This window comes from Phocoena phocoena, chromosome 10 (genome assembly GCF_963924675.1).
Source record: "Phocoena phocoena chromosome 10, mPhoPho1.1, whole genome shotgun sequence".
NCBI lineage: Eukaryota > Metazoa > Chordata > Mammalia > Artiodactyla > Phocoenidae > Phocoena > Phocoena phocoena.
The window spans coordinates 36,610,267-36,637,501 of NC_089228.1; the positions used below are offsets into that span (position 1 = coordinate 36,610,267).

Consider the following 27,235-nt stretch of genomic DNA (forward strand, 5'->3'; position numbering starts at 1 on the left):
CAGGTGGGGCGCCTTCTTTCGTGGATGCAGTTTTCTCACCTTTGGAATGGAGATGCTTGACGGTCTCTGGTTGGTTATGGACAGAGTCTGGCCCACACGAGCAAGTGGTTCTGCTCTGGAGCTCCAGTCTAAATGCCAGACCACCGGGGCTGGGGATTCCTCACCCTTGGCTGTCTCGGGCAATGACCGAGGACTATGGGACCTGCTGCCTACTTTCCCTCACTATGTCCTTCCCGCTGCCCAACAAACATCAGAGAACAACCATCCCGAACCAGCAGGAGTGGACATGAAGACCAGAGACAAGGCGCCAGGAAGGAACCCTGGGTGGGAAGAGCTGGCATTTGTTCAGCGGGCTGAGACAGCTGAGCGGGACTGCCTGAGGGCAGCCCGATGGCCCCTCCATCCTCTGAGCTTGACCGTTTATTTTGCAGACAGTCTCCATCCTGGAGCAGCGGTTGACACTGACAGAAGACAAGCTGAAGCAGTGTCTGGAGAACCAGCAGCTAATCATGCAGAGAACACCACCATGATCAGGGGAGCAAGAATCAAGAGCTCGGTCGATTTGGGGGGTGACAGGCTGGGGATTTGTACTAGGGAACTTGGGTAAATAAATAAAGGGGATTCAGCTCTGGGAATCACATCCATCCCAGAGCCCCAGGGGTCCTGCACCTCTGCCCTCCACCCAAGCTGTCCGCACCTGGAGACTCTCCACTTGGCTGTGGGAGGCCCCACATACCCACAGATGACCACGTTTAGTTTAACGTGAAGGAGCCACTTGAAAATGTTTGCTACCTTGGAGTCCTAAGCGGAGTCCACTTTTCCCTTACGAACCTTTCTACTGTATGACTGGCTTCCCCCACCGACCTTTCCCAGCGTAGAAATGGACTACTCATTGGTTGGATGAGCCAGGAGTTTCCTATAAATCTGACAAAAGGCCCAAAGTGGGCCCATCTGTCTCTGATTTACCCAGGAACAAGCACTCTGGAGAGGGGGGTGGCTTTGCAGTGGCCTTGATTTCTGCCCCACACATGTTCACTGGGGCCTGATGGCTTCCTCCTCCGCATGCATGAGGGCAGAGGAAACTGAACATTAAAACAGACTTGATGGAGCTTGTCAGTGAAATGGCTTGTCTCTGAGTGAGACCTAGTCCCCCCATCCCCAGGACCTATAAAGGGAGAATGAAAATGGCTTCTTGGAAGGGCCCCTGCCAGGATCACCTCTGAAGCCCAGCACACCCTGTTTGCAGCCGTTCGGGGTCTTCAGGAGCAAGGACAGCCAGAGCCCCTGCCTACACCCTGTCCCTCTGGCTGGCCTGGCTGACTGCTTCAGCTGAGACCTGGAGGCCTCAGGCACCTGCCTTTCCTCTTGCTCGTGAGGGTTCCGTAGTCAGCTTCCGCTGCATCCTTGCAGGAAGGCCAGGCAAGTGTTTCCCATATGTCTGGGTGTCGTCCATGCCTTATGCATTCAGCTTCTTGGGGCCCAGCCAGCCAGAGAGGTATTTACCCTCCAACACACCTGCCCTGCCCTGGGGCCTGGGGGGAGGGCTGTGTTAGATCTTCCCGGGAGCTGTCAGTACCAAGCAGCTAATGAGGTTCCCAGCCTCTGCAGCTTCCAGGTGGGAGCAGAGTCTGAACGCCTAAGAGCTTGGGCTGACAAGAGGCAGCCTATGTTGAGTACTGATGAACGACAAGCCTGGAGGGGCTGCCTCTTCCACCTGGGTGGGGAGAGAGCTGTAGTCTGCAGTTAGGCCTCAGGCTCTGCCTTTGGTCGAGCCGTGTGACCTCAACGTGGTGACATAACCTCTCTGAGCCTCAGGTTCTTGTGTCAGGTGGTGGTGGTAACCACCCCACCAGGTGGCGATGAGGTAGGTACTCAACAGAGGCCCGTGGCTCCCCGCCCCCATCAGTCCCTCTAGGACGATGTGGGAAGAGGCTGCAGGCTCGGGACGCTTTGGAGGCCCCCAGGAACCTGCTGCAGTCTTCCCACGTGGCCCTGCTAGTGTGTAGAAGAGCCTGGAAGTCCTGCTGGTCTAAATTGGCAGGTAAGACCCTTGGCTGTCTCGGGAGGTCATGGGCTCCCCGTCCCTGGAGGCTTTTAGGGAGTCTGAGCAATGCTAAGTCAGCTTGCTCAGAGGGGACACAGCTTGTGGGGCCAGGCTTGTCATCCCCTCCCATGCTGGCTGCCCTGCCACTAATGAGACATTGGCTGCCGTGTCGCAGCCAGTGGAGCTGGAGCTCCCAGGTGTTGGGGCTCTGGTGATCCGAGCAGCCAGCCCAGGCGAGATCCTCTCCAAAGACACAGATGGTGCAACAGGACAGGAGCAGGGTCTCCAAGGCATTGTGTAGCAGCTCTGCTCACAGGCCAGGCAAGGGTTGCCACCCATCGTGTCTTCAGTTTACACCAGGATCAAGTTTCGAATTTTTCTCTGAAATCTCCCTTTCTCTGTGGGAGAAAATGAGGATTTTTGAGGGTCTGCTAGGGATTTGGGAAGTGGCCTGGGAGGTAGTGGTGTACTGTTTTCCCCTGGAAGTCCCATCACCATTGTCAGATATAAACAGTCCGGAGAGGGGTACTCACCACCACCCCCACACACAGCACCCCCCTTGTCTGGTAGGACAGTATTGTCATGTCCTGGGACAATCCGACCTGGACCCTCCCAGATGGAGGCGGGCCAGAGCCGTGGCCATGGGCTTCTGGGAGGGCTTTGCACGTGTGGCCGGGGCCAAGCCCTCCTGAGGGGTTTCCTGCCACTCACACCTGCCTTGACGGAGCCACCAGACAGATCTGGAACTGGGGAGAAGGATGGTTCTTGGAGAGCTGCATATGTCTTTAAAACAGCACAGAGACCTGCCATCTCCAAGCCTGGGGGTCAGTGTGTGTGACCTCGCCAAGGCAGAGCTGTGAGGGCTCAGGCTCACATTTGGCCATGTTCTACCCCAAAGAGTTCCTTTTTTTGCTCATGTGGGGCCTGACCCAGGACCTCACTGCTCTGAGAATCTAGGGGCCAGGTTGCTCCTGGCGGGAGGGAGGCAGAAAACCCTAGGGTGCTCTGACCGCTCTGGGGACTGTCTGTCTAGCCTCAGTTCCAAGCCCCGCCCCCGTGAAGGTGCTGCAGGCCCCTGAGCTGGGCAACACGGTCTGGGCTGGTGGCAGGCAGGACTGACTATGGGGGGGTTGGGGAGGGGCCCTTATAAGCACAGGAGGAGTGGGGAGGCCTAGCGGGGCTTGAGGTGGCTCGGCCCAGTTGAGGGCCACATGACAGGGCCTGTGGCGTCTCCCCAGATGACACTCCCTGCTAGCCCTCCCAGGCAGCTCCCCTGTGGCCGAGGGCTCTTCCCCATCCCCCACCCATGCTGCCAAGCTCAGAAGCAGCCCCTGGAAATGTAAATGCCTCAGCTCAGCCATCATCTCTCCTAATTTTGGATTTTGGTAACTGAGCTCCCAGAAAACCAAATTGCAAATTTTTTTTTTTTTTTTTTTTGTGCTAGGAAGATGTGTTTAAGGTTAGTGGGGTTTTGTTAGGAAGTACATCTCAGTGGCAGTTCCCAGCCCCCACCCCCATCCCTTCATCCCCTAATTTTCCTAACATGTGAAGTGAAAGAACAGGTGTCTGTGGTTTAAATTGCAATCCCCCACCTACCCAGTGCCAGATCCTCAGGGTTCCAGGGATGAATCTGTACTCCCTGCGGGAGAAACTGAGGGAGGCAGGTCAGGTGGGCTGGAAGGCCAAGCCAGAAGGCAGCAGCTGAGTCCAACCCCTGCCCATGGCAAGCCTGCCGCCCTTCATTACTGAGTCACCACTCCCAGGGGTATCTGACAGACAAAGTGCTGATGGATCCCTGCAGGCCTGTGTCCCTACAGAGACTTGAGTAGCACGAGCCAGTCTGTCCTGGAAACTGCCATTCTCCCGCCCAGCACCATCCTTGTCCTGTGTCCCATGATCTCAGTGGGGGCGCGCTGCGTGACGGCAGGCTGGCAAGAGGGAGGAGCAGGGGAGTCCGGGTCGCTCTGGGAGTCAGGGGCACCACCAGAGTCCAAATCCCGGCTCTGCCCCCTGCTAGCTCCATGACCTTGAATGAGCTCAGTAACCTTGTGGAGACCACTTGTGAGCTAGTGCCCGTCTCATCAGGCACATGAGGCGCTCAGAGGGAGAATGTGCTCCGTGTGTGACTAGAAGGAGACTTCTGGCGGGTCCGACCCCTTCCCTGGGACTTGGCCTGTATGTCCATGGGGATGGAGTCTGGTGGTCCCAGAGTCCTTCTGGCTCTGAAGTTCTGGGTGGCCAGGGTTACGATCTCTTGACCCCGTGGCCCGTGCTACAGGGATCCCCAGTGGTGAGGAGGGAGTTGGGCCGGCAGACAGCCTTGCCCCACCTGAGGAGGCAAGCCCTCCAAGCCCACCTCTTCTGCTGTCACCAAGGCCGAGGCCGCCACTAGGGCCAGCACAGGCTTGCGGGTGGGTGTTTGTGATTGCTGGGAATCCCGGAAACCCAGCCCGCTGCGCAAGCGCAAGCATGGTGAGTCACACTATCCCAGCTCCCTGTCATTAACCTCATCTTCCTAAACTATCTGCTCAAGATGGGCCCCTAATGGCTCCAGCCTTAACTGGTGGGTGGCCATTTAAGCGGGACAGAACTGGGCCCCAGGGTTTTCTCCAAGCACCCCCTCTCCACCCCACCCCGCCCCATGCTGCTGAGGAGGGAACCACCTTGCCAAGGCGTCAGTGTCAGGCAGACGGGCCCCTGCTCACTTCCTGTGAGCATCACCGCCCTGACACAGGGCCTTGTCCCGTTGCTGAGTGGCCTCCAGCCCTAGCACCCCGGGCTCACTCTGCCGGCCACTCTGGGGGAAGTCTCTCTAGAGGCCCAGAACGTGGGGCATTCACAGCCATGCTCGTGCTCTAGATGAGACTGGAGCCAGGCCAGACAGCCTGGGGCAAAGCCATGAGGAAGCTTTCTGTGCCGGCCCCTCCTCCGCTGTCAGCTGCTGTGTTGGAAACACTCTCCCCGACCCTATTTACAGAGTAAGGCTGGGGAGTGGTTTCACTTCAGGTGAGGCCACCTCGAGCCCCTTCTGCCTGGGCGATGCCTATAGCAGGAGGCCTCCCCCCGCCCCCACTGTCTCCTACCACCCATGAGAAAAATGAGCACTGTCGGATGGGGGACCTGGGCAGGAGAGGAAGTCACATCTTCCGGCAGCTTTCCTTTCTCAGTCCTAAGCTGCTCTTGCAGGCACAAGTGCCTGTTCCTGAAAGTGGGACTTTGATATCTCTCATGGGTGCTCCGTGGGCAGAGGCTTGGCCTGCAGGAGTTGGGCCCGTGTCAGCAGTGTCACTCAGCCAACATACTGACATCAGCCCCTGGCCATCTCCATCCTTCCTCAGCTGGGCACCTGGACTCAGCTGAGGAATGGAGACTGACTTCAGAGCTGTGACCGTCCCTGAGCACCTGGGGCCCACGTTTACCCAGTCCATGTTGTTCTCCTGGTCTCAGGCCTGGCCAAGGGCACAGGTGCCCTGCAGCTGCTCTGCTCACCTGGCCTCTCTTCCAGATCTCTGCCCTGCCCCTGCCCTTCCCTGGCTAGGCTCAACCCAGGGCCTTGCCTTGACCTGGCAGGCCTCTCTGGAACCATCCAGCTCCCCCAGAAGCTCCTGTGGTGCCCCACCCCACCTCTGCACCGAGCCCCTCAAACTGACCCCAGCCAGTGCCACCCGAGGACATGCCCTCATGCCCAGGGTTGGGATGGGAGTGCTGATCGTGTTCCCCGGGGCCAGCACACCCCCCACCCCTACCCTCACCCCCAGGATCATTCTCCATGACAGCTGCTGCTGGATTGGCTCCCCCAGAAGCCTCTGGAACTTGGAGCTAGAGAAGCAATGTAATTAGTCTTCCCAGACCCTCCAGGCAGCAGCTCACATGTGCCTGCTAACTGGAAACAGAAGGTGCTTTCTGTTGCAGAGGCCTGGGCTGGCCCGCGTCTGGGCTGCTGCTGTGGGACTTCTTGGCTGTAACTCTGAAGTTGACCTTTGCTCCCAGGATTGCCCTGGTTCTGGGGTTGGGTCCAGTTCCCCTCACAGTTGGGGTGTGCTAGGGTCGTTTGTGAGGTTCTACAAGGATGCCCATGCCCTTTGAGACATGTCCCAAAGTCTCCTTTTTTTCCAGTTTTAATATTTTTTTTATTGAAGTATAGTTGATTTACAGTGTTGTTAATTTCTGCTATAAGGCAAGGTGATTCAGCTATACATATATATACATTCTTTTTTTAATGTTCTTTTCCATTATGGTTTATCATAGGAATTTTGTTGTTGTTTGGGGCTGTGTCAGGTCTTAGCTGCGGCATGCGGGATCTTTCATTGTGGCATGCGGGCTTCTCTCTAGTTGTGGCCCACAGGCTCCAGACTGCATGGGCTCTCTAGTTGTGGTGCATGGGCTCCAGAACACATGGGCTCAGTAGTTGCACTCCGCGGGATTAGTTGCTCCGTGGCATGTGGGATCTTAGTTCCCCGACCAGGGGTCGAACCCATGCCCCCTGCTTTGGAAGGCAGATTCTTAACCACTGGACCACCAGGGAAGTCCCATATCATAGGATATTGAATATAGTGCTCTGTGCTATACAGTAGGACCTTGTTTATCCACTCTATATATAAAAGCTTACATCTGCTAACTCCAAAGTCCCACTCCATCCCTCACCTAACCCCCTCCACCTTGGCAACCACAAGTCTATTCTCTATGTCTGTGATTCTGTTTCTGTTTCATAGATGGGTTCACTTGTGTCATATTTTAGATTCCAAATATAAGTGATATCATATGGTATTGGTCTTTTTGTCTGACTTACTTCATTTAGTAGGATAATCTCGAGTTGCGTCCATGTTGCTGCAAATGGCATTATTTTGTTCTTTTTTATGGCTGAGTAGTATTCCATCATGTATATGTACCACATCTTCTTTATCCATTCATCCATCGATGGACATTTAGGTTGTTTCCATGTCTTGGCTATTGTGAATACTGCTGCTATGAACACAGGAGTGCATGTACCTTTTTGAATTCTAGTTTTGTCTGGATATATGCCCAGGAGTAGGATTGCTGGATCATATGGTAATTCTATTTTTAGTTTTCTGAGGAACCTCCATACTGTTTTCCACAGTGACTGCACCAACTTACATTCCCAACAACAGTGTGGGAGGGTTTCCTTTTCTCTACACCCTCTCCAGCATTTATTGTTTGTAGACTTTTTGATGATGGCCATTCTGACTGGTGTGAGGTGATACCTCGTTGTAGTTTTGATTTTCATTTCTCTAATAATCAGCGATGTTGAGCATCTTTTTATGTGCCTATTGGCCATCTGTATTTCCTCCCAAAGCTCCTGTTGGGATAATTGCCTCTGGTTTGGGGGAACCTCAGCTCTGGAGGCCCCTCTGGTGAGGGAAGGGGGCTTAGGCTGGGGCAGGTCAGGTGAGAGCCCTTCCAATCTGCCCACCACTCAGGCCATCCTGAGCTAGCCCCACAAGGAGCCAGGACCTGCTGAGATGATGCCTGCTCCTTTCCTGCCTGGTCTACTTCTGCCCTTGGCCCACTCCCTCTGTTCTCAACATAGCAGCCAGAGTCGGCTAAGCTGTAAGATTAAAAAATAATAAATAATAAAAAGAAAACTTGTAAGATAGTTCATGCCATCCCTGCTCAACCCCTTCCAGCAGTTCCCCAGCCTCCTTCAAGTATAGGCCACAATGCTCACCACAGCCAAGAGGCCCTACTCAATCCTGCCCATTCCCCCACCCCCATCTCCTACCACCCTCCACCCTCCCTTCATGACCCTCCCACCACACCAGCCTCCTGATTATTCCTTGGACACACCAGGAACATTCCAGCCCCAGGGCCTTTGTACCTACTGTCCCTACTGCCAGGAATGCCCTGACTTTACCTTTCTGTGCCTTGGCCTCCTCATCCACAGCATGGGGTAAAAGTAGTACTGGCCTCACAGGGCTGCGGGAAAGATTTGCTCTCACAATTCACACAAAGCTCTAAGAACAGACTTTGTGCCTGCAGGGCTCCAATCCATGGCCTGGGGAGGTGGCTGGAGGTGGGTGGGGGCTGAAGGTCTGGGCCCCCAGCATCAGAATACTACAGGCCAGCCAGCTGACTACAAGGCCTACTCCAGGCTCAGCCTTGGTCAGCTGACTAGAAACCTGGGGTTCAACTAGTGTTCCTGGGAGGGACACCCTTTGTACCCCATGAGGCCCTCAGTCTGCTCCCTAACCACCATGGGTCTCTCTCATTGGACACCCCACTCCACATGCCAACATGGCTCCTAGACAGCCTTTTCCTAATGAGGCTTCCAGCCACCAGGCCAATCTGAATGGCCAGGCATGGCCCCCACTGGACAGGGAGGGATGGTGGGGCAGCCAACCCACATGCCAGGGCTCCCTGCCCACCCGCTAGCCGAGAGGGGCAAAGGTGGGGGTCAGGGCTGACAGGTCAGTGGCCTCGCTGCATCCAGGGCTCTCTGGTTGGGTAGGGGTAGCTGGGCTGGATCTGAATGAGGATCTTGCTGCTGGCCAGCTGGCTGGCTGTGGAGGGGCTTCATCATGCCCCCATGGGCCCTCCCACCCACCTGGTTCTATCCTGCCTCTAATGGCTCAGAACCCCAGTCAAGCAGGGCCAAGGATTTGGGGCTTTTTCTGCCTGGAGAGGAGTGGGCCCTCTAAGGGGTCTCCCCCCAAGACTGCTGGCCTGGGGGCCTGCTGCAGGGGCTGGGAGCCTGGTAGCCACCTTGTGGGGGTGAGCACAAGACTTCTGGGGAGAGCCTTCCCTCCACTCCCCCTCCCCCTGGCTTCCTCCTCCAAACACATGTTTCCAGTCCCCTTTCAGGCCCCTCTCCCCCTCCCCCAGCCCCTTCCCATTTCCTCTCAGAGGCCCTCACTCGCATGTGGAACTCATTAGGAGACCCTCAGAGCTTGTAACCCAACTCTGGCCTGGGCTTGAGGAGGGGGCCCTGTCCACAGCCCCCATGCTGAGAGGACCAGCCTCCCTGTCTGGCCCCTGTCTGGCCCTGTGCAGCCTTGAGCTAGAGACCACAGGAGCTGGTCATGGCCAAGAGCTGGCTGGTGCTGGTTGGGGGAAGCTGGCCAGGCTCCGACTCATCTCTGCCCGGTACCCATTTAATCATCCTAGCCTCCCAGGAGCCGGGCTGGGATGGCAGTCGGACCTGCTGGTGAAAAGCAGACCTCAGGGCGCCTAGAGCCGGCCAGAGGGAGGGTGTGGGGTTCTGAGCAGCTACTTGATGATCCTCAGCTTCTCATCTGAAAATGAGAAAGGAAGTCCAGGGAAGAGAACATGGTATGAGCAGCCACTGGGCAAGACAAGGCTATTTTCTCTCCTGAAGGACAGGCTGAGTGCACAGTCCCATGCGCTGGGAGTGGAGATTATGCAAAAAACTGATGCTATGGTCACCAGAGTTTGGGAATTGCCAGATGAACAAAATTAAGCCAGCTATATCCCTGCAGGACTTCTCAGAGCCTTTAACACACTCCTATGCTATGCAGCTGGGGCCACAGAGTTCACAGTGTTTTTCAGACATTTGACCACATGACCCTCTCTATGAGGTGGGCCTAGTGTTCTATGGATCCCACTTTGGACAGTTCTACAGGAAGAGCCCTGGAGAGGCAGGAGCCATGGGTCAAAGACCCCTGATGGGAAAGCTCCCTGAGGGTCAGAGCAGGGGCTGTTGTCTGCTGGGTCTGAGCAAAGGGTGGGAATCGAATGGTGGTGACAGCTAAGGAAGGGTGAGGAGGCAGCAGGGGGCTGGTGTGGCTGAGACTTGGAGGTAGGACCAGGCTGGAGCTGGGCCAGGGCCTGGTGACTCCGCTTCCCTCCCTCATGGCAGGTAGGTAGGCAGGGGTGGACACAGAGGCAGAGGCATGAGGCTGGTGGGCAGGGCCTTGCCCCATGGGGTGTTGGGCATGTCCATGGCCCCACATCAGCCTCAGGACAGGACAGCCACCAGCTGCAGGTTCAGAAGAGTTGCTGTCTCCTCTGTCTCTGTTTCTCTTCCTGTTGGAGCCAGCCTCTCTGCTCAGAGTCCGTTCTGCCCACACTCCCCGGCACAGCTGCTTACAAGCCCCCTTCCCAGGCCTCCCCTCCAGGACCCCTTCCCACAGGGGTCACTGCCTGCCCCCGGGGCCCTCTCCCCACTGTCCAGGCATAAGAGGGCTCAGCAGGGGGACATGAGCTCAGCCCTGGACTGGAGCCTTCACACAGCATGTTTCCTCCTGCCTCAAGCAGCCTCGCATGGTGTACAGTACCCCATTCTATAGAGGAGGAAACAGGCCTGGAGAGGGGAGGCCGGTGGTGGAGTCAGCATTACAGGCAGGCTCCCCAGTCTCCACCTCTCCCATCTTACCCATGCCCTGTCCCAACACACATGGCACACTCACACCTTGGTCATCTGAGGGCCACAACGGGTTGTCCGGCTATGTCCAGCGCAGGGTCTGGCAGGTGGTCAGCACTTGACCTCGTCTGGTACAGGTGTCAGGCCAAGGCACTCCTGCAGTGCATGGGGGTGGTTGGGAGTCTGTGCCCAGCTCCTTAGGCGAAAGAGACCCTTCCCTCTGACAGTTCCGAGGCAGAACCTGCCTAGCTGCCCCGCACCCCTGGGAGTTAGGGTAGGCAGAAGGTATTGCCTCACTTTATAGATGAAGAGGCTGGGGCACCTCCAGGGGCCACCCAAGTCCACAGCAGCACCCCAGATCCGGGGGTTCCAGCTGCCTCCTACGTGGGAGCTCTGTGTCCCAGTAGTGCTCATGGCCTGGGGAATTCAGCCACTCCCCAGCCTGAGTTCTTGGGCCTGGCCTGTTGTTTCTGGGGAGGTTTTGACAGAGAGTTCCAGCTCTGGCCAAACTGCCTTCTCAATGCCTCACCCCCACCAGCCCTGGTCTCGGAGCCACCCCTATGGCTCAGGCCAGAGGGCTGTCCCATCTGGCAGTGGGGGTCAGGGCAGTGCTGGCTTCTAATGGGAGATTGCATAAGCCATGGCAAGGGGCAGGGAGGTGGGAAGGGGGCCTTAAGCAGAGCTGATCCCTGGTCCTCCCTGTAACAACCTCAGAGGGCCCCACTAGGAGCCCTGAGAGTTCACTGGTCCCTCTTCTCTCCCAGAGAACCCTAGTCTTTGCAGGGAGGGAGTATCCCAGGTTTGAGGGCATGTACCCCTCTGGCAGGAATAGGGCTGGGTGAGGCCACATCAAGAAGGGGAGTTCCCCAGACTGTTTCCTAGTGCTGCCACCCGTGCCTGCCTACCTGAGCACATGGCACATAGAGCTCCAGGCGACCTCTGGACAGCTGAGCCCATATGGGATGGTGCTGGGCATGAAACCTAGAATAGGGCTGAGTGCTGAGGCCTCAACACAGCAACCTTGTGTCAGGGCCAGGCCAGCTGGGTCCCAGGCCATTTCCCCAACCTCATCGTGGTCACATGATCACCATCACTGTCACCATCAATGCCTTATAGGAGGAATTCCTGAAAAACGGCTGTGTGGACTGATGGGGAGGGGACCAGACAGGCCCAGGCTGGCAGTAGGCAGATGCAAATGAGGCAATTAGGCCTGGCAGCTACAGTGAGACCTACCAGGCACCGCCCTTTGGCCCACCGGAAGCAGACCCAGCCCAGACCCCTGGCACATCCGCCTGCCAGGTGCTTTGGGAATTCCCAGCCCCCTTCGCCCTCCCAGCCTCAGAGGTTGGATTGGCTTTACTGTCAGGAGCCTGCCACTGCTGGCTCTCCTAATCAAAAAGCCATAGCTGGTTTGGCAAAGACGGACCAGGGCATCACCCCGGACTCCACCATTGCTCCTTGCCTTTGCTCTGGCTGGGAATCCCTGCCCGAGTCACCCTCCTGCCCCCCACCCCTGCTCAAACCACTGGGGCTCCAGGCCCTTCCTGGCAGAGGTGGCTTCAGAAGGATCAGAAGCTTCAAGTGGGAGGCCAAGGGTGATACGGTGGCCAGAGGCCAGCAGCCAAGGACCCCTGCTCCCCTAAAGCCCTGGCTTCCATCCCTCAGAGCCCCAGGTGGGCTCATGAGGTGCTGCCCACAAGCCCTAAAGTGTCATAAGATGGAGGGGAGATCAACCCAGGGCAAAGATTCTGGTGAGCGGCATGCAAGAGGAAAGGGCTCACCTTGACCTATGACTTTGGGGCAGGGAACCAGCCCAGCCAAACTTACCTGAGTCCTTTTCCTCTCTCCTCTGCCTTCCTCCAAACCCCAAGGAAATCAGAGCCAGCTGCCTGGTTTCTTGGGGCTGTTGAGCTGTTTCTCCTGGCCCTCTAGGGATGACCTCAGTGTCAGCAGATGGGGCTTCCCCCACCCATCCCAGCCCCTCTTCCAGGCTTGAGAGTGGTGGTATGCAGGACTGGAACCCAGGCTTGGGACCTGAGGGACTCTTGGGTCCACCAGGAGGTGGGAGTTTGGGCTCAATTTGCAGAGGAAGGATAAGCTGCACCAGAGTTGGGGGTGGAGTGCTCTCTCTGAAACAGGGAAATTGAGGCCTGCAGCCCAAGGACAAGGATGAGGCCCTGCCAGGCATGGTGGGAGCGGGGAGCCATCCCTTCATGGTAAGAAGCCTTCTGACTCTGGGCAGGTCATGCAGGACTGGCTGAGGCCCAGGTGGAGAATGGAAGTGAGAGGTTTCTGGAATCCTCCAGTGTGGCAGAGAAGAGCCAAAGGCATTTTAAATCACAGGACCATGTGCTCATGGCTGACAACACAGAGTCCAGAAGAAAGGTGGGATCCCACTTCCCGGTGCCCCCCCTGGCTCTGGAGGATGAGCTGGTTTGGGGGGAAGGATAAGCAGGTAGTCAAAGGAAAGAGCCAGGACAGGAGGGCTCCAACAAGCAGACCAGTGAGTGCAAAGGCCCTGAAGAGAGAGCAAGATGATGTAGGGGCCTGGGCTGGGCAACCAGAGAATCCTGGACCCTGATGGGAGGCGAGGAGGTGGAGAGAGGGGCCATGCCAGATCACTGAGGGCTATGCTGGCCTGTGCCCGGATGGTGAGAAGCTTCAGAGCAGGGGAGGACCAGGTCTGATTCTCAAAATATCCCTCTGGGCTTCCCTGGTGGCGCAGTGGTTGAGAGTCCGCCTGCTGATGCAGGGGACACGGGTTCGTGCCCGGGTCCGGGAAGATTCCACATGCCGCGGAGTGGCTGGGCCCGTGAGCCATGGCTGCTGAGCCTCGGAGCCTGTGCTCTGCAATGGGAGGGGCCGCGGAGGTGAGAGGCCCGCATGCCGCAAAAAAAAAAAAAGATCCCTCTGGATGCTGGGTGGGGAGGCTGCGAAGAAGGCTAGGGAGATGGTCCATGGGAGAGATAGGAGGGCCTGGACTGTGTAGTGAAAGTGGACAGATTCTGGGTAGGGAAGGATTAGCCATGGAAGTAGAAAGAGCATTTGATAGCACACATGCTATGTGCAGGATACAGCCCCCTCTCCTTATGGGGCGAGTAGCTTGCCCATACCCCCACCCTGGCAGTGTTGGCTCCCTTCCACCCCAGTGATGGGAAACAGCTGGTAGAGCAAGGGGTTCCCTGTAGAGCCTGGAGCCAGGTAAGAGCCAGCTGGAAACCCCTGGGTTGGGGGAAAGGAGCTCTGGGTTGTTAGTCTGGGGCCCAGCCCCCTGCCATAGCTGGGGTTGTAACCATGGCCCTTAGTTTCCCCACCTGTCAAATGAGTTGACAGCCCTCCCAGGGCTGGTGCAAAGCCTGGACACGGGGCCAGAAGGAAACAAGACTTGAAACCGTCAGGTGGGCTCCTGATCAGTAAGACCACAGGGGCCTGTGTGTGGGAGCCCCAGGCAGGCATATCCACCCTCCTACCAGACCGTCCTTCCCACTTGCTTGTGTTTATGTGTTTCCTTCCCATCACCTGGGCCACAATGACTCACCCCAGGCCCCATGGGTAAGTGAGTAACTGGCTGGGGCTGGAGCCAGGCCCTTGGGCAAGACATTTCCCTTCCTAGGCCTCAGTTTTCTCATCTGTAGAATGGACAGACAAGCCCTGCTCTACTCACCTCACTGGGGACACTGGGGCAATGCGGGGCTGAGCTGGCGAACACTGCACTGGCATGAGGGCCATGGGGTAGGGCCTTTGTGCTGGGATCAGGCCTGCTTGACATCAGTCCCAAGGCAGCCAGCCCCGAGCAGGCCTTGAAATGTTCACTTGCCCAGGCTGACCAGCCCAGCAGACCCCCATACTCTAAGGGGAACCCCCATGCCCAAGACAGCTTGGAACAGAGGGCAATTGGGGTCATGAGGAAGGCCTGGCTGGGCCCCAGGACTCTGCATGACCACGTGGGGGACTCCAGTGATGAAGGGAGGCTCACACAGGGGAAGTCACAGAGGGGAGGCTCCACTGGGTAGAGAGTGGAAAATGCTGGGCCCTGCAGGGGAGGACTCGGAGCAGGAGCAGACTCTGCTGTGGTTAAGCAGGGCAGGCTTCCTGAGGCCATGGCCCCTCAGAAGCTGGAGATAATTTCGGGGGTGGGCATGGAATGAGGAAGTGTGTGGAGGCAAGGGTGCTGTGTCTGGGCACCGAGTAGGAAGCAGGAGGTGGTCAGAGTGAAGTGAGCTGGGGGTGGGGACAGAGAAGCATAGCTGGTCTGGCTATGAATTGAGACGTTAGCAAAAAGGTTTTACCTCCCGTGTCTACCACAGTTGATCACCTGGTCCTGCCTGCTTGGAAGGGTTTTCAGGCCAGAGGATGGTTCAGCAAGTCCTGTGATTGACTAGTAATGCCTGCCAGGGATGAAACGTGGCCGAGTGGTGAGTCTTCCACACTGAGGCAGGCCCCAGTGGGCTGGTGTGTGGCTGGGAAAGGCATGCTCTCAAGTGAGTAGCCCCAGGGAGTCCACCTGGGGAGGTTGGCCAAGCCTGCAGTCACTGCTGGGTGGGGAGCAGGGAGAGAGGAATTACATATGTCTAGTTCCCCCTCTGAGGTCCCACTTCACTGCCCTGCACACTCCCTTGCTCAGGGCAGGTGCTCAGAAAATGAGCCTGAATGGGAGGGGAGGCTCCTGCAGAGGCAAGGCTCTCTTCGCTCTTCCCCTCCACCCTCTCCAGGTGGCTTTGGGGAGTTCCCAGATCTTCTAGGCCCTGGCTTCCATCCTGCCAGGTTTTGTTCTCTGATTTTCCTGGGTGTGGCCCTCTCTCTCACCTGCTCCCCAGGGCCCTGACCTCCTACCCCCTCTGCCCCAACACCTGGGCAGGGCAGGGAGAGGGTGGATAGGCTGGGCCCCCAGCAGCAGAGCTGTCCCAGGCAACAGCTTCCCTGTGCCATGCTGCCATCACCCAGGCAGGGTCTGGCAGCCCCCTGCTGGGAGGTAGGCCGGGATGGACTTCTGTTCCATCCAGAACTAGTCACCACGGAGATCCCAGCAATGGCTAATATGGAAGGGTGAGCCCAGTTGACTGGAGGGCTGTGGGAGAAGAACATGGATTCCATCAGCCTGTAACAGCCCCTCCGGGTTATCTGTCTGTGGGCACCCCTCCAGCAAGAGTGGCAAGTGCCCACACATACAGGGTCTGTTTGCATGTGTGCATATCACAGTGAGTGTGTGTGTACATGTGTACTGTACATTTCTGCACTCGTGCATAGGTCTGTATTTGTGTATTTCTACGTACACGCTTATGTGCCTGTGAGCATATATGCATGTATAGGTAGATCTATGGGTGTTTGGGCCTGTCTTATGTGTCCTTACGTGTGTGTGTGTGTGTGCGTGCGTGCACATGCATGGATGTGTACAGCCAGGAGTTCTGTGCAGGGCAGGAGAGTTGCCAGGCTTTTCACAGTCCACTCCTGGCCTGGCTTAGACACTACTTGTTCTGACTGTAACCCAGGCAGGCACCTCACCAAGGGATGTGGGAGAAGCTGTCCCAAGGTTCAGGGGCAAGCATAGTGACCCCTAGTCTGGGTTTCAGGCAGGGCTCTGATGGCACATCTCCCCAAGCCTAGTGGAGCTGCCCTTGGCAGAGACTAGCTCTGTCACCAGCAGCAGGCATCACGGACTGGAGTGCCCTGCCCCAGCCCCTGCTCCAGCCCCTGCTCAGCTCTCATAGTGGGAAATAGACCTTGATTGGAAAGCTGCCCTCCTGGAAGCAAGCAGGAGCTCATCCCAAATTTGTGCTAGCCTCTTTAGGGTAGGAGGGCAAGAAACTGACCCTCCTCCCCTCCTGCCCCTCCAGCATATGCCATTCAAACATGCTGGCCCATCTCTAAGAAATCCAGGGGCAACAGTGAGAAAAGGAAAGTCTGCTTCCAAGATGCTTAAACTATTCTTGGTGACACAGCTCCTAGGTCACCATGCCATGTGGACATGTGTTTGGGGGGGGTGGTACACACCAGTTCATATCTGTTCAGTTCACATCAAACATCCCACCATCACAGCTAAGCCTTGCCGGGCTGGGAAGCCCCCTTCACTGTGTGGCTCTGGGGCTGGATATGTGCAGACAGGGTAGGTAGCTCCAAACGTGCCTCATGGGTTTGGGCCTGGCAACTGGGGGATGAGGGATGAGACAGAGACGGCAGGAGGAGAAATGGCCTTGAGGAGGGGCAGGCATACCATTGGACATCCAAAGGGAGAAAGTCTGGTGGGCGGTGTAACCATGACTGTGATAGAGTCCAGAGCAAAGTTGGGGGGCAGGGGTCCTGGGATCACAGATCAGGGGGGCTAATCTAGCCTGGAGGATCAGAGGAAGCCTCCCTGAGGGTGACAACTGAGCTGGGATATTCTAGAAGGCAGGCAAAAGGTGAGGGCGAAAAAATGTCCTGACTGAGGGAAGAGCATGTGCAAAGGCCTGGAGGGGTGTGGGAGAGGGGTACAGCCCGCAGAGAGTTCAAACACACCCCACCCGCAGCTCCCCTCCTGAGACCCAATCACCCCCAGGGACTCACACCTGTTCTGGGGCCCCCCTGCCCCTCAGGGAGACCCTAGTGAGTGGGGCACCTCTCCCAGGGGCTGCAGGTGAGGGAGGGTCTGAACCTTGAAGGGCAGGAAAGGCCACATTCCTGAGGAGGAGGAATGTCTTTGATCCCATGCTCTCACCCAAGGTACCAGGTCCCCTCTCCCAGTATCCTTGAGGGAGGGTCACAGGTGCAGAGCAAGGCCCTGGGCAGGGGCAGCTCTGGCCTCTTGCTGTCTGACCATAGGCAAGTTCTTGTTATGCTCTGAGCCATGTATGTCAGAGGGTTCAGTGTCTGTCCCTTGCCCCCTTCCCTAACACCCAAGGGCAGCCCTGCTGGGATCCACTTTACGCATTGTGTCTAGCGGTTCAAGACTGTAGGCAGGGCTTCCACTCAGGAACCAAGGCTTTGCGGCTCTCCTCCAGCCAGGGTAATGGGGGCCCAGGACCACTGCAGCATCTCCCATGGTCAGGCTAATTCTCTTCCACCCCTTTGCTCCCCCTGTCACCCCCTCCCCAGATGCTCTCCCTTCTCCTGTACTCAGTCAAACCCTGCCTCTTTTTACATCCCTGCGGGAGGATGCCCCCCACCCCGCAGGGAGTCTTCCCAATTCCACACATCCTCACAGGTCTCTCCTCCAGGGTAGCTGTCCCCGCTAGAGGAGTCCAGAGGGTGAGGGAGACTAGGGAGCCATCACAAGCTAATGTGAGGGGTGGTGGGCCTCCTCCCCTCTTCCGGGAGGGGCTTCCTCGCACACGGGGAATGGAGACTGGGGGGGCACGGTGGAGGGTCCCCTCGCAGTTGTGCCCCCACTAGTGAGAACAATGGTCAACTCCTCATCAGGCACTGCTGTAGGTGAAGCTCCAAAAGGCCCCCAACAAGCCCGTTGAGGAATGACTCACTGGCCAGCAGGTCCCCTCCCTTGTGGGTCTGCTCAGGCCTTTTGAGTGAGGTGCTGGTTGTCTCCATCCCTGACAACCAGCACCTGGACTACCGGCTAAGGGGCCTGGCTTCAGAGAACCACCCTCCCAGGCTGACAGATTTGTGGTGGACTGGTTGGGCAGTGTCCAGACCAGCACGATCCCACGTGGGGAAAACTGAGGCCCAGAGAGGTGGGAACCATACTCGGGCCACACAACACGTCAGCAGGTGGCAGGGCAGAATCCATATCTGGGCCCCTCAGGCCCCGGGAGCCCTTTCCACTCGTCCTAGGTCCCCAGGGAAGTAGGCTCTGCCCAGCAACCCTAGGACAAGCCTGCGCGGGAGACCAGAGACCTGATTCTCCTATCACCTCTCTGGGCATCGAATCTTGGGTGATAAGGCCACCTATGACTGCAGTGCTGTCATCTTGCTGGGAGTGTGACTGTGGGAGAGATCCCTGCTTCTTTTCGACACAGCCCTGCAGCGGGATGAAACCCTTCACATAGACTATCCTTCGCATGGACAAAGGGGGGGTGGGGGGAGGGAGGTGGGCAGCGGGGACTAACCCAGGGCCGCCCCTCTTCGTGCCTTCCTGTCAGCGGAAAGCTCAAATCCTGCGGGTTCCAGAAGCACTCCCTTCGGCAAATCTCAAGCGCCACCGCCCTTCATCTCTGACGCTAACCTCCCTCCAGCTGGGTGTAGAGGCAAGGTGGCGGTGAGCTGACCAGCCTCGGGCAGAGTGGGAAGGATAAACCCCAAGGATGTGGGAGCACTCCACCCAGCAGGGAACGGACCAGACGAACCGCAGGATCAGCCGCGAGCTCCCTCCCGACACAGACAACCCTGACTCAGTAGGGAAAGTGCGGCAGGCCCTGCGCACGCGCACCGTTCGAGTCGAGCCGCTTTGTTCCAGCGCTACCTGCGGATCCATTCACCTACTCCGCCTAGGCAGCCTGCGAGCCGATACACAGCGCTCGCTGAGACCCCGCCCACTTCCCGCGCTGGGTGGAACTTTCGGCGGGCCCCGCCTTCCTCTCTCCGCCCCACCGTCTCCTTCGGCCGCGATTGGCCACCTGCGTGACGCACTCCCGCCTACCACGAAAGTTGATTGGTGCGTTGGGAGGTGGGAGGAGGAGAGCCGATTAAAGAGGATCCCCCCCAGCACCCGCTCCCGTGGAAAAGTCACGTGGCGCTTCACTCGGCGCCTGTCACCACCCCGCTTGTGAAGCTTCCTTAAAGGGCCCGCTCTCTCTTCCCAGGTCGTTTCAGGATTTCTTCACCCCTACCCGTGGAGGGTGGCACGGCCTTGGGCCGTCCTACTCCGCCAGTTGCCTAGGTGCTGATCTCCCCTCAGGCCTGCTGGGGTGAGACTACCTTCAGGTCTTCAAGCGTGTAGCCCTCATTGGGACTATGCAAGTTGCCAGAAACGGTGACCGCCTAAGCACAGGTCATGGCACGTAGTAGGCGTTCAATTTCCATTTGTTGAATGAACTCGCTGAGAATGAATGAATGGCGTTGACAGGAGGAGGGGGCTTTGGCTCAGCCTGATCGCCCCTTCCCTCCGCCCCATCCCCGGGGAAACTCTGCTTCCGTGAACGTAGGAAGGGGATGCCACGCGCAGGACGCCCCCAGGGCAGCCCTTCAGGGTAGGGCACAGAAGAGCTGGGAGCGCGGGATAGGGGAACCGAGAGGGTCTTGGCCAGGCCCCCAGGCGAGTCATAATCAGTTCTGGGCCAGGCGAGAATGCAGCAGCGCTGAAGCGGGGCGAAGGCCGGGGCGCAGGTCTCCGGGCACACGGGACCGCTCGCGCGCCCACGTACCCCGTGGGGAGGGGCGGCGGAGGTACGGCGCCTTTAAGCTCGGGCGCCGGCCCCGCGGCCCCGCCCCCCGGAGGACGCCTCGGCGCGCGGCCGTCCGAGACGCCGTTTAATTGGGGCTGTCAGGCCGCGGCGCGCGCGGAGGGCCGGGCGGGACGGAGGCCGGGAGGCCGGGGCGGCGGGCGTGCAGCTCGGCGGGAGGCGGGCGCCCGGAGACGCGGCTGGGGCCCGCGCGGCCGGGGCGCCGTCCCAGGGCAGGGCTGCCCGGCCCCGGCCCCGGGCCGCCCGCGCTCCCCATGAAAAACCAGCTCCGCGGCCCCCCAGCGCGGGCGCACATGTCGGCCTCGGGGGCGTCGGCGGCTGGGGGCACCGGGGCGGGGTCGGAGCCCGGTGCGGGGTCTGGTTCCGGCGCCGGTACCGGGGCAGGCGCGGCGGCGGGTGCGGGGGCCATGCCTTGCAAGAGTGCCGAGTGGCTGCAGGAGGAGCTGGAGGCGCGCGGCGGCGCGTCCCTGCTGCTGCTCGACTGCCGGCCGCACGAGCTCTTCGAGTCGTCGCACATCGAGACGGCCATCAACCTGGCCATCCCGGGCCTCATGCTGCGCCGCTTGCGCAAGGGCAACCTGCCCATCCGCTCCATCATCCCCAACCACGCCGACAAGGAGCGTTTCGCTACGCGCTGCAAGGCGGCCACCGTTTTGCTCTACGACGAGGCCACGGCCGAGTGGCAGCCAGAGCCTGGCGCTCCCGCTTCGGTGCTTGGCCTTCTCCTGCAAAAGCTGCGCGACGACGGCTGCCAGGCCTACTACCTCCAAGGTGAGGGCAGCACCGAGACCCTGTCTGGGATTGGGGCTCTCCCGCGCTCCCGGGTGCCCCAGCCGGAGGCCGCTTTCTCTTCCCGTGCCCAGCCTGCCCGGCCGGCGCCACGTCGCCCCCGGCCCGCATTCTCCTCTCCCGGGCGTCCGGCCCCAGCTGTGCGGGTTTAGGCTGACACGCAGGCCTTCTCTACACCCCTTTCTGGGCACGATCTAAGTGGGTCGAACAAACTTCTCCCCGCCTGGGCTTTCCTTTTTTCGTGTTGTTGGGGCCATAGCAGCTCCTGGGTTCCCCGTGAGCCCTCCAAAGGAGGGAGGGTCCCCTCCTGGGCACCCAAGTTCAGCTCCTACAGACTGGAATGCGTGTTCCTGGAAGGCCCGGGTTAGGACAGGAGCTTTTCATAATCGTCCCCGCCCCCGCCAGGGAATAGGGATCATTTGGGTTGGGGGACTCCGGGCATCCCCGCGTGGGTCTCATCACTTGGGAATCACCGCCTCTTGGAGGCGCTTGGGGCACGGCTGTAAGCAGTGTTCCTTGCTCCAGCTCTGGTTTTCTGGGACCCCCAAGTCCTTAGCCTGCCACCCCAGAGACTGTGGAAGGGGGAGGCAGCGCTGGGAGGCGAGTGGCTGCAGCCGGTGTTTCCAATTAACATTCCAAAATGGCCTCTTGCTGGCAGCGGGGCGGGCAGGCGGGAGGGGAGAGGAGGCCTGCGGCACCCTCGGGCGCAGGGCCCATCCTTAGCTGCAAGGCGCTCCCCATTTCTTGTTCCTGTAAAGCCCCCAGCAGCTTCCCCTTCTGTGGGTCCAAGGCTTGAGAGGGACCTTTGTGTTATAAGGGGGTGGGTTCTGGAGAGGTGGAATTGGGACCCCTTTTATGAACTTGCTTTTGCCGTGGGAAAGAGCCAACAGATACCTTCACACTATTTCCCGTGTGGCTGAGAGTGGGGCTCAAGCACCCTATTCCCAGTCAGGGGGCCCAGGCCCTCTCTGCCTCTAGCTGACCCAGATGCAGCTCTGGCCCCTGCGGTCTCATCTATAAGAGGGGTTTGCAAACCCACAGGTGTTGGCTTGAGATGGGGTGGTTTGCTCTCCTTTACCGCTTAGCAGTTACTGAGCACCCATGGGTGCCAGGTGTACATGGGAGCTGTGGAAGAGGAATGAGCTGGAGTCTGTCCTCAAGTGCCCTAAAGCTGGTTGTATGGCTGGGGCCCTGAAGCCCTATGGGTAAGGGTATGGAGCTCAAGCATGTTACTTTATCACTTGGGGCCTCAGTTTCCCCATCTGTGAAGTGGATCATAGGATTGTTGTGGAGAAAACAGGAGGAGGTACATGTGTAAATACGTAGCACCGCCCGTGTTGTCCATTGTTGGTGTTACGGTGCTTGCCGTGGGGAAGCATGGCTGCTGTTGGTCTTGTGCAGCCTGTTTGGTCTTGGGGCACTGGCATCGTCAGTCTCTCATCCAGGCCCTGTCTCATCCTGTCCACAGGTGGTTTCAACAAGTTCCAGACAGAGTACTCAGAACACTGCGAGACCAACGTGGACAGCTCGTCCTCGCCGAGCGGCTCACCGCCCACCTCAGTGTTGGGTCTGGGGGGCCTACGCATCAGCTCTGACTGCTCAGATGGTGAGTCGGACAGAGAGCTGCCCAGCAGTGCCACCGAGTCAGACGGCAGCCCTGTGCCATCCAGCCAACCGGCCTTCCCCGTCCAGATCCTGCCCTACCTCTACCTCGGCTGCGCCAAGGACTCCACCAACCTGGATGTGCTCGGCAAGTACGGCATCAAGTATATCCTCAACGTCACGCCCAACCTGCCCAATGCCTTCGAGCACGGGGGCGAGTTCACCTACAAGCAGATCCCCATCTCTGACCACTGGAGCCAGAACCTCTCCCAGTTCTTCCCTGAGGCCATCAGCTTCATCGGTAAGTGCTGCTGCGCTTCGGGCAGGGTGGGTGGGCTTGCGCATCAAGGTGTGTGTGGGACTCTGGGTGTTGCCCGTGCCTGGCTGGGTATCTCTGGGCCTGTCAAGACCTGTGTGTGCCCTGCATGTGCCAGCGTGTGCCCATGGGTGTACCCAGGCCCACTGTGAGTCACCAAGGCCCTCGGGGCCTGAGCAGTCCCCTGACTCGCAGGCTCCCTGCAGCTGTTGGAGCCTCGTGGCCTCTGCTGTCCAGCTTGGGTTTTTCTGGCTGTGCTGTTTCAGGCTCAGCAAGCTGAAACATCCCAGCTCTCAGACCTCCCACAAGTCTTGCTTGCTTTGCGTCACGCCTCAGCGCACATGTCTCTTTAGGGGCTGTCACGGAGCCTCTTTGGGCTTTACTGTGTACCTGAAGGGGCTAAAGTGTGGCCTGGAGCCAGAGGCCTACCCCAAACTGGCAGCTGTTGGAACGTGATGACCCAAAGGGCCTCGGCGGGGCCTCAGATGCTCCCGGCAGCCTGTGGGGCTTGCTTGGCATATAGGGGGTATTCAGAGAGTATGGGGAGAGGCTAAGGAAGTCCTCCCCGGGGGCAGTGTGTTCTGCTGTCTGGCTTAGCGCCCTCTGAGCCCCCTCCATCCGCAGCCTCAGCTGACTCGGGTTCCTTATCTTTGACCTCCCATCCTGCTTTCTCCTTGGCCAGCTGGAGGCTGTTTAGATGGCAGGTCGTCTTTGGGTTCAGCTCTCACCCAGGATTCAGGAAAGGGACACAAGATCAGGGTGAATGTAAACCCTGGGCTCTCCGAGCCTGGTGACCCAGTGTTCTGTCTAGCCTCCGGTGGCAGGGAGGGGGTGGCCCGGCAGTCTTTTCCCTCTGGCGGCTATGTCCAGTGGAGGGCGTTTTGGTGTCAGCTGGGCTGGGCTCGCATTAATAACAGGAAGTGGGAGGCTTCCCCGCCTCATCCGCTTACTGGGAACCAAAAGTAGGTGCCTGGCTGGGAGGAAGGAAGGAAGCTGAGGCCTGGGGGAGGGGCTGTGTCGGGGGCTATCCAGAGCTTCCCAGCTCTGCTTGGGAGGACATGGCCCAGAGGGCTGTGGGTGCTGCCTCAGCATTTGTGCTCGCCCCAGTGAAGAGGGGGGTGAAGAGGGGGCCCCCGGATTTCCCAGGGCTGAGCCTGGTTTGTAGGTGTTTTTATCCTTCTTGGAGGTCCCTTTACATCTCGGGAGGGGGACAGAACAGGGTGTAGAGGTGGGAGGAACCATACTCCCTTTTTGACAAGTGAAGGAATTGAAGCCCAAGCATCCCATAGGACTCAGTGGGGCAGGATCAAGCACCAGCACCCCCAAGGCTCAGCCACACCCTTAGAGGGCTAAAAATAAAGCCAGCGGAAGTGGTTTTACTTTGGATCACCTAGGAGTGGGTTTGGGGACCAGGCCTTCCCCTTATCTTGATGTGTCACCACTGGAGGCTTGTCTCCACTACCCCCTTCTCCTGCCCCAAATCTAAAGGTCAGACATCGTGGTTCCACGTGAATCCATGACAATCGGTCTCTTCCCCCGCTGGTCTGGCCCCTAGTTGGTCCCCGAGTCTGGATTAAGCACCTACTGCATGCTTTGCCCTGGGAACCCTCATGTGGGCTTAGGGAAGGGAAGTCCTGCCAGGCCAGAAGCAGTGAGTGCCATACGAGGAACAATTTGTGAACCTGTGGCCTTTTGTAGGAGTGCATCTTGAAGGAGTGTACCTGGCTCCCAGTGAGCTCAGGCGGGGACCTTGGGGACCCCAGGCCTGCCTCTTGTTAATCTGTGCCCCTGGCACAGCTCTGGCACGGAGATGCAGCTGTGCTCGGGTCTAGGGGAGGAGAGATTACAGGACTGAGTTGGCCGGTGGCTCGACTGGTATTTGAGCTCCTACTGCCTGTCAGGCATAGGAGTCTGAGCACCGCACTGGGGGAATCTGGGAGGAGCGGTGGAGGGGAGAGTTGGCAGAACTTGGTTGGCTGTGGTGGGAGATGTCACTGGCACATGGAGGGAAAGTCTAGTAAGTGGTCTGGGTAGGCCCCACATAAGCAAACCCCACTCGTGAAACTAGGCGTGGCCCTGGTCCCCGTCCCTGGCTATTCCGGAGCAGGACTAAGGCCCCGGGGACTGGCTGGGCCCAGGGCAGAGCCGAGTGCTGCCTGCCGTTCCCTTGTGGAGGAGCCTTCATGAGGCCTGCTTCTGAGGAGGCTCTCGGGGGCACCCATGGAAGCTGCCCCAGGAGAGCAAGCTCAGCCCTGAGCCCCAGGTCGTGGGCTAGCGGGGGTAAGTGCTGCGAGTTAGGAGGAACCTTTGTGTGACCTTGTGCTCGTCACTTGGCCTCTGTGCCTGTGTCCTCATTTACAAAGTTAACTTGGTAGCCATGGTGCAGATGACCTGAGAGGATGCAGGTGACACCTTGGCATGTAGTAGCACATGGTTATAGCAGCAGTAGGACTAGCAGTGATCACAGTGTTTGTGAGGCCCTCCCTTGGCTCACGTACCTCTAAGAGCACTGTGAGTAAGCAGGCCCTCTGACAGGAGAAGACTGAGGCGCAGCAATGTCCAGTGACTTGGAGCTACCGTGTGGCAGAGCCCTCTCCACAGTCATGCTCTTGACCTCGATCCCAAGTTGCTGTCCCACCCGCGTGGGACTTCACCAGGTCACTCGGGAGTCGGGAGGCACCAGCCAGTCACCATGCTGCCCCCAGCCCCACCCGGGCCCCAGCCCCACCTGCGGTGGCTCCCTGGAGGAGGTGCTGCCCTGACCCGTGCCTGTGTGTTTCAGACGAGGCCCGCTCCAAGAAGTGCGGTGTCCTGGTGCACTGCCTGGCAGGCATCAGCCGCTCAGTGACGGTCACGGTGGCCTACCTGATGCAGAAGATGAACCTGTCGCTCAATGATGCCTACGACTTTGTCAAGAGGAAAAAGTCCAACATCTCACCCAACTTCAACTTTATGGGGCAGCTGCTGGACTTCGAGCGGACGCTGGGGCTGAGCAGCCCGTGTGACAACCACACCCCCAGCGAGCAGCTCTACTTCTCCACGCCCACCAACCACAACCTGTTCCCACTCAACACGCTCGAGTCCACGTGAGGCCGGGGGCACGGGGCAACGGGCCAGCCCCTCCCGGGCCTCTACAGGGCCCGCAGGGAGGGCCCACGCCTGCTGCCTCTGGCGTGAGGAACCCGGACATTGCCTGTGCCCAGAGGTGAGCTTCCCTCACCATCCCGGGGAGGGTGCAGCCCACAGCCAGGCCTCCCCCGGCAGGACTTTCCGGAGGGGCCCTCAGCTCTCAGACATGTGGCTTTGGGAGTCCAGTGGGGCCTCGTCCTTGTCCCAGGACACTCCTTTCTGCTGATGGCCCAGCCAGTTTGGCTGTTTTTTTTTTAAAGACACATCCATGGACCTGAGTTTACTTTTTATTTTTGGCAGGTAAATCCGAGCTCCCTGGAGCAGAGAGTGTTCAAGCTCTTCTTGATTTTTCTTTTTTAATGAAAAGTGTTATTTTCAGGCTACATGCAACAGTGGATTGTATAAACCAGTATTTCATCCCTTTCTTGATCCTGCGAGAGAGAGAGAGAGAGAGAGAGAGAGAAGTGTTATCAGTTTGTTTTTCTTCTTATTTCAAAAAGCAATTCTTGGGTTTTTGTTTTTAATGGAAAAGACAAACCCCGCATTGATCTTGACCAAAAGCGTTTTGCACATGTGTGAAGCCTCCGTTTCCGCAGCGGCCCTTAAAGGGGTGGTTCGCTGCTCTCGCCAGCTTTGGACTCCCAGGCCTGCCCACACCTCCCACCTCGGCCCAGCCCGACCTGGCTCTGCATTTGCCTGTGATGACTGCCGCGAGTGGTGAGTGGTGGGCTGGACAGGTGGCCTTTGCATTCTCTGCCCACCCAACTGCCCTTCTGGTGGTCCCTGCCAACTGCCCCAGGAAGCAGAGGGAGGCCCTGCCACTGTCCTGCTGGAGGTGGGGCCACAGGGGGCTGCCACGCAGTAGCATTAACCCTCCGGGCTCAGCCCCGAGGGGGGCCTGGGCCCCAGGCCCTTTTTATATGTACCCACTACTTGTATCTTCCTCTCTCTGTTGGTAGCTGAGGGTGCAGGCCCAGTGGCTGGGGGGGGCGTAGGTGGTGGCACCCAGCCCTGCCTCCCCCGAGTCTCTTCCCTCACCCTGGTTGTTGCTTTGGTTCAGCTGCCACTCCCAGCCCCCTCGACCCATGAAAGCCTGCCCCGTGCTCATCTTGCCCCTGCCTTCTATTAAGAAACTCGCACCCATTTCAATCCCAGGGCAGGGGTGGGTGGCGAGGATGGACAAGGAAAGGGATGTGAGGCTCTGTCCATCCCTCCACCCCCATATCCACAGAACAAAGCCACGGATTCCGTTATCCTCCTCCAGTTTTGTTCCTTCTCCAACCTCAGCTCTCCCAGGTGTCAGGACTGCGTAGGGCCTGGGGAGGGGTGAGCAGTCGGGCTGGGGTCCCTGAGCGAGCCAGCACTCAGCATGTGAGCAAGGCCACGGAAACTCTGCCCCCACTGCATCTTACCTCACAGGGGTGGTTTTCAGGGATTCTTTAAGGCAGCAGATTCAAATCTTGCCACAGTCAAGAAATTGACAAAAAGCTTCCATGCTGTACATGGTTCTCTTTCTCTCTTTTTTACCTTTAAAAAGAAAAACCCAGAAAGATGCATCAGATTTGTGTAAATGAGGGTATGCCAAGAGGGTGGCCAGTTTTGCTTTATGAACTTATGAAGGAAAATTTGTGACCCTACATATATATACACACACATACATATATATATCCCGATCCAGCAACGGG

The 27,235-nt window shown here is 58.4% G+C and overlaps 2 protein-coding genes across 3 annotated transcripts in view; both read left to right on the top strand.

Annotated features, from left to right (window-relative positions):
* POC1A (POC1 centriolar protein A) overlaps nucleotides 1–635 on the top strand; it is a 75,965-nt gene extending 75,330 nt beyond the window's left edge. For both annotated transcript variants that reach the window (XM_065884870.1, XM_065884871.1), the window contains one exon: nucleotides 432–635. In XM_065884870.1, coding sequence (XP_065740942.1) covers nucleotides 432–530 — 99 coding nt within the window. In that variant the 3' untranslated portion in view covers nucleotides 531–635. The remainder of the gene's footprint in view (nucleotides 1–431) is intronic.
* A 19,333-nt stretch (nucleotides 636–19,968) lies between these two features.
* On the top strand, nucleotides 19,969–25,511 carry DUSP7 (dual specificity phosphatase 7). The gene is made up of 3 exons (XM_065885606.1): nucleotides 19,969–20,485; nucleotides 21,972–22,406; nucleotides 25,204–25,511. Exons 1-3 carry the CDS (start codon nucleotides 19,969–19,971, stop codon nucleotides 25,509–25,511), a joined length of 1,260 nt encoding a protein of 419 aa, XP_065741678.1.
* The last annotated feature ends 1,724 nt before the right edge of the window (nucleotides 25,512–27,235 follow it).

Coding starts and splice junctions, on each gene's coding strand:
- DUSP7 (XM_065885606.1), top strand. CDS start 19,969: ATGAAAAACCAGCTCCGCGGCCCCCCAGCGCGGGCGCACATGTCGGCC. Junction 20,486..21,971: donor CCAGGCCTACTACCTCCAAG/GTGAGGGCAGCA, acceptor TCCTGTCCACAG/GTGGTTTCAACAAGTTCCAG. Junction 22,407..25,203: donor TGAGGCCATCAGCTTCATCG/GTAAGTGCTGCT, acceptor TGTGTGTTTCAG/ACGAGGCCCGCTCCAAGAAG.